The 10,006-nt window shown below is 45.1% G+C and overlaps 1 protein-coding gene across 1 annotated transcript in view; it reads right to left on the bottom strand.

The window, feature by feature from the left end:
* Window positions 1–3,740: 3,740 nt before the first annotated feature.
* LOC106699505 (interleukin-1 receptor-like 2) overlaps window positions 3,741–10,006 on the bottom strand; it is a 9,261-nt gene continuing 2,995 nt past the window's right edge. The window contains exons 2-3 of the mRNA XM_023743987.1: window positions 6,560–6,721; window positions 3,741–4,565 (exon numbers count right to left, since the gene is read on the bottom strand). Of these exons, the coding sequence (XP_023599755.1) occupies window positions 4,213–4,565; window positions 6,560–6,721 (515 nt within the window). The 3' untranslated portion in view covers window positions 3,741–4,212. The remainder of the gene's footprint in view (window positions 4,566–6,559; window positions 6,722–10,006) is intronic.

Raw genomic sequence — 10,006 nt, forward strand, 5'->3', positions numbered from 1 at the left:
TCAGCCCTCCTGCCCGCCCTGCGGATGCGCTTCCAGCCCCCGTGACTGTAGGGCCTGCTCAGACAGTAGAGCAAAATACCACCAACTGGGCCCTGGCCACAACTGACAGTCCTTCCTCACAGTTCTGGGCAGTGAGAACAGGGTGCCAGCACAGTGGGGGAGGGGGGGCCTTCCTGGTGTCAACTTCTCATGGTGCCCTCACGTGCAGAACCCGCAAGAGAGCTCCCTTGGGCGCCTTTTGTCAGAGCACTAACAGGGCTCCTCCCTCATGACCCGATTGCCTGCCAAAGGCCCCACCGACTAATACCAGGCGATTGGGTGCTCGGATCCCAACAGGAGAATTTGCTGGGACACACATATTCTGGCCAGAGCAGCCAGTTTCTATTCTTTTACTTAATCCCTCCCTATTTCACCCAGCCCTACACAGCTGTCAGTCTGTTCTCTGCATCTGTGAGTCTGTTCCTATTTTGTTAATGTTGTTCATTAGATTCCACATATAAGTGAGATCATGTGATACTTGTCTTTCTCTGACTGGCTTATTTCACTCAGCATGATACTCTCCAGGTCTCTCCATGCTGTCACAAATGGTAAGATTTCCTTCTTTTTTACAGCCATGTGATATTCCATGGTGTAGATGTACCACAGCTATTTTATCCCTTCATCTCCTGATGGGCACTTGGGCTGTTTCCATATCTTGGCTATTCTATATAATAAAGAGGTAATATGCAAATTGACCATCATACCCTCACAGAAAGATGGCCGCCCCCATGTGGGCACAAGATGGCTGGCATGGGAGGGCAGTTGGGGGTGAACAGGCCTGTAGGGGAGGGCAGTTGGGGGCAACCAGGCCAGCAGGGGAGGGCAATTGAGGGAGACCAGGCCAGCAGGAGAGGGCAGTTGGGGGCAATCGGGCCAGCAGGGGAGCCATTAGGTGTCAATCAGGCTGGCAGCAGAGTGGTTAAGGGGTGATCAGGCTGGCAGGCAGGTGAGCGGTTGAGAACCAGCAGTCCTGGATTGTGAGAGGGATGTCCCAGATTGGAGAGGGTGCAGGCTGGGCTGAGGGACAGCCCCCCGCCCCCCCAGTGCACGAATTTCATGCACCAAGCCCCTAGTTATAAATAATGCACATAGGGTTTCATATATTTGAAATCAGTGTTTTGGGGTTTCTTTGGAGATATTCTCAGAAGTGGGATGGATGGTCATAAAGTAGTTCCATTTTAATTTCTTGAGGAAACTCCATACTGTTTTCCACAGTGGCTGCACCAGTCTGCATTCCCACCAGCAGTGAACCAGGGTTCCATTTTCTTCACATCCTCACCAGCATTTGGTGTTTGTTGATTTATTGATGATAGCCATTCTGACAGGTGTGAGGTGATATCACATTTTGCTTTCATTTGCATTGTTCTGATCATTAGTAACATTGAGCATCTTTCCATGTCCTCTTTGGTGAAGTATTTATTCAGGTTCTTTGCCATTTTTTTAATTGAATTGTTTGTTTTTTGGGTGTTGCGTTGTATGAGCACTTTATAAATTTTGGATATTAACCCCTAGAGTGCCAGGGAGCGTGATCATGCTCCTCCTGTCTTTTGCCAAAAGTGCCGGGAGCGCTATCAAAGCTTCGAAATGGCGTCCACTTCTAAGTCTGCTTTTATTAGTGATGGTGACATTGCTAAATATGTCAATGTAGTAAAGGTTTCCTTAAGTTTTTGAATATGTAACTGCATTTACTTGTGATTCATAATTTTTTTCCTAAACCTCTGTAAAATCAGCAAAAATGCCTTGGCAATTTTAGCATAGTTCCTAGGATATTGGTTGGCACTCAAAGGGTTAACCCCATATCAGATGCATCATTGGTGAATATGCTCTCCCATTCAGTGGATTGTCTTTCCATTTTGTTGACAGTTTCCTTTGCTTTGCAAAACCTTTTAGTTTGATGTAGTCCCAGTTGTTTATGTTTGTTTTGTTTCCCTTGCCCGAGAAGTTATATCAGAAAAAAATATTGCTAAGAGAAATATCCAAGATTTTACTGCCTGTGTTTTCTTCTGGGTTTTTTATGGTTTTGAGTCTAACATTTAAGTCTTTAATCCATTTTGAATTTATTCTTGTGTGTGGTGTAAGGAGGTGGTCTAGTTTTATTTTTTTTTGCATGTGCCTGTCCAATTTTCCCAATACCACTTCTTGAAGAGATTGTCGTTATCCCATTGTATGTTTTCACCTCCTTTGTTAGATATTAATTGACAATAAGCCATGGTTGATCTCTGGGCTCTCTATTCTGTTTCATTAGTCTATGTGTCTGGTTTTATGCCAATACCATGCTGTTTTGATTTCTACAGCCTTGCAGTATAGTTTGATATGAGGTATCTTCAACTTTGTTCTTTCGCAAGATTACTTTGGCTATTCAGGGTCTTTTGTTGTTTCACATAAATTTTTGGAATATTTGTTCTAGTTCTGTGAAATACACCAGTGGTATTTTGATAGGAATAGCATTGAATCTGTAGATTGCTTTGTGTATTGTGTAGTATGGACATTTTGATGATGTTAATTCTTCCTATCTATGAACACAATATATGCTTCCACTTATGTGTATCTTCATCAATTTCTTTCTTCAGTGTCTTATAATTTTCTGAGTACAGGTGTTTTATCTCCTTGGTTAAATTTATTCCTAGTTATCTTATTTTTCTTTTACAATTGTAAATGAGAGTGTTCTCTTAGTTTCTCTTTCTCATAGTTCGTTATTGGTGTATAAAATGCCACCAGTTTCTGAATACTAATTGTGCATCCTGGCAGCCACATTTTAAGGCTCAGTGTCATTTACCACAGAATGGGCTCCTCAAGTTAGGGCCCTTAAAAGTTGTGATGAGAGTGACAGCTCATTTTTAGTATCAAGAGTCTTTGTGACTTGTTACATCATGAACTGACCAGCGATGAGGGGCTAACTGAAAAATTACTTTGTTTTAATTGGACCATAATGACATCATCTCGGGGTGATAACCATGCCTCTCACATGTTACTCAGCATTCTGGCTGACACAAGCCAGCTGGAAAAACAAGTGAGGTGTGACTCATTTTGGTTTGACAGATCAAGTCTTTCAAAGCATGGAGCTCACCAGAGGGTGATTAATGGGCAATTACAGTGTCGCCACTGTTAACCCCACTGGTCTGGTGACCACTAAGTCGCTTCCAGTATCACCTGCTAAGACTGATCATGGCTATGTATTTGCACAGACAGCAGATATCCCTAAACACAGGGCCCTGTGGACACTGGTCAGGCATAACAACTGCCATTATCCTTGCCAGCCCTCTCCAAGCCCACATCCCGCCTTCCTGCCCTCCCCTGACTACCGGCTCCCAGCTCTGGTCTCTCAGGTGCCACACCATGTGCCAACTTCCTGACATCTGAATTACAATCCCAGAGCACCCTGTGCCCCATTTCTCAGGGGCTCAAATCCACTCCATGTTCAGCAAATGTCCATAGGGGTTCAGAGCCAATAAGTTAATGAGGGCCTTCTAGAGAGGTGATGTGTTTCCTTAAAGAAGCATCTCTGCCCTAACCGGTTTGGCTCAGTGGATAGAGCGTTGGCCTGCGGACTGAAGGGTCCCAGGTTCGATTCCAGTCAAGGGCATGTACCTTGGTTGCGGGCACATCCCCAGTGGGGGGTGTGCAGGAGGCAGCTGATCGATGTTTCTCTCTCATCGATGTTTCTAACTCTCTATCCCTTCCCCTTCCTCTCTGTTAAAAAAAAAAAATCAATAAAATATATTTTTAAAAAAGAAGCATCTCTGACCAAAATAAGCAAACAAACACAGTCCCTCTCGCCCAACTGGTGTGGCTCAGTGGTTGAGCATCAACCTATGAACCAGGAAATGACAGATCGATTCCTCGTCAGGACATGTGCCCAGGTTGCAGACTAGATCCCCAGTGTGGGACATGCAGGGGGCAGCCGATCAATGATTCTCTTTCACCATTGATGTTTCTATCTCTCTTTCTCCCTTCCTCTCTGAAGTCAATAAAAACATATTCTTAAAACAAAAACAAAACACAAAAATAAACGCAGTCTCTCTCTCACAGACTCCAAGCAGGTGGCCTGAATGCAGTGCACCTTGTCCAACTGTGAGCCGCTTCCGAGGGCGAACTCTCCATCGTGGGGTAAAGACCTCCAGGTGGCCTCCCGCCTGCCAGCTGCTGCAGCTGTGAGGTCACAGGGCACGAGCTTCAGCAGCGGGTCGGAGAAGGTGGCGGAAACCTTCTGGGTGGCATGAGGTACCTCACTTTTTTCCAGAACCTGGCCTTCGCACACGGTGACTGCGCTGTGAAGTCCCTGCTCCACTGGACGGACCCGTGCTTCTGTCTGAGATACTGGATCGACTCTGGCATGGATGCATAGCTCTCGACTTTCTCCACCTCAATCAGAATGACCTTCATCCCATCCTGGATGAGAGCGTTGTAGATTGCAATTTGTTCTTCTGACATGTTCTTTAATAGGTCAAAGCCCAGCGGTTCAGGAACTAAGATGATGATCAGTCGCCTGCACAGCTTAATGTTCTCATCGATGACATTGGCCACAGCTGCACACAGAGAAAGAGAAGCAGAAGATCTCATGAGTAAAGCAGCCTGGATCTTAATGCTCTTGAGGACACTAGAAATGGACCCTAAGAATAAACATTAAAATAGACATGACTTAGCAATGGATTAACAAGTTGTCTTTTGACATCGTCACCCTCTCTGTGAAAACGTCCTTACTGTCCCTGAAGCATTGGTCCTTTATATTCTTGAATCACCGTTTTGATAGTTAGTTGTTGGTATGTCACTTTCCTCAGCTCACACAGGCATGAACTGCTCAGAACAGGGTCTGATCAGGCCTCGTTTTGCCACTCTTAGCTGGAGGTCTGGTATAAGATGATGAACATATTTTTAAAAAATAAATACATTTTAAAAGAATAAGAAGTTAGCTCAAATGTCATCTTAATCTTTATTCGCGTTTTCCTCTTATGCTTTATAGCTATTTAAATGACCAGGATTTATATACCCTGATGGTTTCTGGTGGCAGGAAGGGGAGAGTTCCTGAAATAAGTTGGTCTTTTTCAGAATAAAGACCAAGTTTTATATCCTCCTTATTCTTAGAATATATGAATAGATAATAACCTCCCCAAAAGCAGACTTTTTATTTTTGGTTACTTTTAACATTTCTAGAGCCCAGAACACTACCTGGCACATAGCAAGTGCTCAATAAATATTTGTTGAATAAGTGAGTGAATGAAGATGGATCCGCTTATGAAAGGAGAGTTCTTCCACATGTTTATCATAAGCACTGGACTGAAGTTTCATTTCCTCATAGAGGGTGATCTCAGAACATGGGAAGGTCTGGGCGGAGATATAGCTGTGGTCTCTGTGGGTATAAGTAGCCTGTAAGTCCAAAGTAGTTAGAAACCTTTAAAAGCGGCCCAGAATAAGCCACTACCAACTGCAATAAAGTAGTAATCTTGGTTCCTGATGACTAGAAAATGAGACTTATTTCAAATTTCAGCCATTGACTGTATAGCCATCGAAGGGGAAATCTTTGTCCTCTGAGTGTCTAATCCAGTGGTTCTCAACCTTCCTAATGCCGCGACCCTTTAATACAGTTCCTCATGTTGTGGTGACCCCCAATTTCATTGTTACAAATTGAACATAATTAAAGCATAGCGATTAATCACAAAAGCAATATGTAATTATATATGTGTTTTCCGATGGTCTTAGGCGAACCCTGTGAAAGGGTTGTTTGACCCCCAAAGGGGTGGCGACCCACAGGTTGAGAACCGCTGGTCTAATCAGTGCTGCTTAAGGTTCTACTCATTTAATTCTCTCAACCAAGTCAGGGAAGCATTCTTATCCCCCTATGACAGATGAACCACCTGAGGTTCAGCGATGTCAGCTACACAGCCCAAAGCTATACTGCTATTAAATGAGAGAAGTAAATACCTCTTCTATTTAGTAGGGGAGGGTTAGGGGTTGAGGGTTAGAAAATCCACTTTAAACATGAGCTTATTTACATGCTCCAACTGAAAAAAATACGCAGCAGTTAGTCTCAAGGACATCAGGGCAAGCGACCATTTTCAGTCTCTGTGCCACCCACCACCTGTGCACATGGAAGGGTTTTAGAAGCCTATGCCACCCACCACCTGTGCACATGGAAGGGTTTTAGAAGCCTATGCCACCCACCACCTGTGCACATGGAAGGGTCCAAGCCTATGCCACCCACCACCTGTGCACATGGAAGGGTCCAAGCCTATGCCACCCATCACCAGTGCACATGGGTGGTTTAGCCATATCCTTGCTCAGAGTGAGAGTCATGGTGTTTCAATCAGGGTCTCTGTTATCCTGTTGCAGGAATGAGCTGAACGGGAGAGGGGAGTTGGGTTCTAAGCTCCCAGCTCAGGGTTGAGAGCTGGGAGGTGGAAGACTTCCTGTGGTTCGGTGGGGAAGGCAAGCAGAGTCCCTACCATTTGTAAAGTGAAGGAAGGGAAAGTTTCCTTTAATTTTTTTATTCATTTGTTGTTTTTCTCCCTCAGTTAACACATACCTTGTCCAGGAAACTCATCCCTGCCAAATATAAATAGCTTATATCCACACTGCCTCTCCAGCACCTCGGGCAGAGCCCTCAGAACCAGCGTGTCCACATCAGAGCTCCGGCAGTCGCGTGGAGGCTTGGGGTACAAGACGTACGCATCATACAGCTTCCCGTCTGAAAGAGAAATGTGGCGAGCTCCTGGAACGATTCCTACCAAGCCCTTCCTACATGAACAAGGTGGAAATCGGAGTTGCTACCACGCTGTCCTCTTCGCTCAGGTCTGATGGCTTCAGAGTGCCCAGCTGGCTGACTTGGTGCCAAGCATTGTTGCTCTCAGCATCACATTCCTTTAACACTTAAATATTTCACTCCACTGGCTTCTTGCTTGCATGGTGTCTGAGAAGCTGAGCATAATTTCTATCTTTGCTTCTCTATGGTTAAGGTGACTTTTTGCCTCTGGCTTCTTTTGGGATATTTTTTCTTATCTTGGATTTTCTGTAGTTTGAAAATAATGTGCCTAGGTGTATGTGAGTTTTTTGGTGGGTTTTTAAAAATATTTACCACACTTGGTGTTCTCTGAGCTTCCTGGATTTGTGGTTTAGTGTCTAACATTAATTGGGGGAAATTCTCAGTCATTACTGTTTCAAACATATCTCTTCCTTTCTCTCTTTCTTCTCCTTCTGGGACTCTCATTAGACTTTACCCCTTCTGTGGTTGTGCCACAGTCATTTTATGTTTAGTTTAGTTTTGTTTTGTTTTACAGTCTTTGTTCTCTTCACTTTTCAGTTTGGGGGGTTCCTACTTAGTTATCCTCAAGCTCAGAGACTCTTTGCTGGGCCATGGCCTATCTAACAAGCCCATCAGGCAGCCTTCACTTTTGTTATACTGCCCCCCTGTGGTGCAGCTGAAAAGAATTGGAAGCAAGAGTCTCCATCACTGTCACTGCCGATGGGTCCTGTGCAACAGAGTGCTGTTCTAAAGGCACCAGGTGACGTGGGCTAAATCCTCACAATGTAGCCCCACCGGTGAATCCCATCATGGAAACTGCACACTCTACAAGGAAACCAAACAGCAGACTCTAGGAATTGGCTGTGCCATGCTAAGAACTCAAACACCATTGCACATCATCATGTCAGAGTGAGCCAGTGTATACTGACCAGCCACAGGCTACAGCCACTGTGCTCACAGTGCACAGATGAACAAGACCCAGATATATCATCGGAAGGCCACTCATGAATGTAGAAATAAACAGCATGCAGCACTGTAAGTTAGCAAATGATTGAGTGAACAGAAGAGACCCAGCAGTTCTCTTAAAGGGCCAGGTACACGAAGTTACACAGTTCCTCTTCTCCTGAGCACCAGCTCTGGGTAGCAGCTTTGGGGGATCCAGGGACATATGGGGAGCAACTGGATTATCTGGCATCAGGGCAGGAACTCAGGGGTGGCTTTCTCACAGACAGGGGTGCTCATAGGTGTCATTGTCCCCCATCCCAGAGCTGACTGGCAGCCATATCTGAGTTTCCATCAGCATGGCCCACACTTTTCGCCCCATCCTGGTGATTCCCTGAGACCCTGCCCCATCCAAATTGCAGCCCCACTCAAGCTGTTTGCAGAGGCTTTTCCATTTGAATGGCCTGTCCTGGCTTACGCTTCAGACTTTGTTAAAATTTCTTAAACAAGCAGAAGGTGGCATCAGCATGCCCCAATAAAAGGCCCAGACTATCAATAAAAGTCCCAAGACCTGGCACTAGCACCAGCCTGCCTTGCTTCACAGCTTGGCCTCCCCTGGGCACGTCCAAGCCCAATACAAGTAGCAGCCATTGCAGATCTCTCTGTAGCTCTTGACGGATGGCCCAGGCAGTGGCTGAATTTGTACTTCCCAGGAGGCCCTAGAGTCAGTGCACTCAGTGGGCAGCTTCAGACCACACCAGCTTACAACTCTACACATCCACAAGCAGCACACTCAAGGAGAAGACTCAGTGAGCACCAAAGCCCCACTGAAGCACGTCCTGCTCCATAAGGGTGTCTCCTGCACAGCAGCTCTTCCACTATAGTCACAGCTGGTCCTCACAGCCAATTTGCCTAGAAGTCAACTCCTCCCAGTAATGCCAACAGCAATCAAGGCTCAACTATAAGACTGTGTGCACAACCCACACAGGGACACACCTAGAGTACCCAACTCAGGTGACTGGGGAGGCTGAGTCACTGGGCCCTACAGGACACCTACTACACAAGGCCACTCTATCAATTCCAGGAGACATAGCAGCTCTACCTAATACATAGAAACAAATACAGGGAAGCAGCCAAAATGTGGAGACAAAGAAACATGTCACAAATGAAAGAACAGAAGAAATCTCCAGAAAAAGAAGTAAATGAAGTAAAAGCAAGCAAATTACTAGATACAGAGTTCAAAAACATGGTTATAAGGTTACTCAAGGACATTCATGAAAGCTTCAAGGGACTTAGTGAGACTTTCAAGAATCTTAGTGAGAATTTCAGACATGAAAAAGAACCAGTCAGAAGTTAAGCATACACTAACTAAAATAAAGAATAATTTACAGGGACTCAACAGTAGAGTACAGGATTATGAGAATCAAATGATTGATTTGGAATATAAGGAAGAAAAAAAAAAAACCACCCAAACAGAACAGCAAAAAGAAAAAAGAATCCAAAAATATGAAGATAGTGTAAGGAGCTCTGGGACAACTTCAAGCTTACTAACATTTGATTATGGGAGTGCCAGAAGGAGAAGAGAGAGAGCAAGATATTGAAAACCTATTTGATGTAATAATGATGGAAAACTCCCTCTACTGGTGAAAGAAATAGACTTACAAGTCCAGGAAGCACAGAGAGTCCCAAATAAGAGGAACACAAAAAGGACCACAACAAGACACATCATAATTAAAATGCCAAGGGCTAAAGACAAACCCCTTCTGTGGTTGTGCCACAGTCACAAAGAGAGAATCTTAAAAGCAGCAAGAGAAAAGCAGTTAGTTACCTACAGGGAGAACCCATATGACTATCAACTGATTTCTCAACAGAAACTGCAGGCCAGAAGAGAGTGGCAAGAAATATTCAAAGTGATGAATAGCAAGGACCTACAACCAAGATGACTCTATCGAGAAAAACTATCATTTAGAATTGAAGGTCAGATAAAGACCCTCACAGACAAAAAAAGCTAAAGGAGTTCATCTCCACCAAACCAGTATTACATGAAATATTGAGGGGTAATACACACACACACACACACACACACACACACACACTAGAGGCCCAGTGCATGAATTCATGCACAGGTGGGGTCCAGCTTGCATAGCCACATTGGAGCGGATCGCGGCTGCCCCTGTCGGGAGGAGGAGAAGGTGGGAGGTTGGATGGCTGACCCGCCCTGATCAGCGCCAGGCCGGCTGGGGGGAGGGGCTGCGGGTGATTAGTTCGCCGGCCCTGCCCCTGATTGGG

The sequence above is a fragment of the Myotis lucifugus genome, unplaced genomic scaffold (assembly GCF_000147115.1).
Source record: "Myotis lucifugus unplaced genomic scaffold, Myoluc2.0 scaffold_422, whole genome shotgun sequence".
NCBI classification, from domain to species: domain Eukaryota; kingdom Metazoa; phylum Chordata; class Mammalia; order Chiroptera; family Vespertilionidae; genus Myotis; species Myotis lucifugus.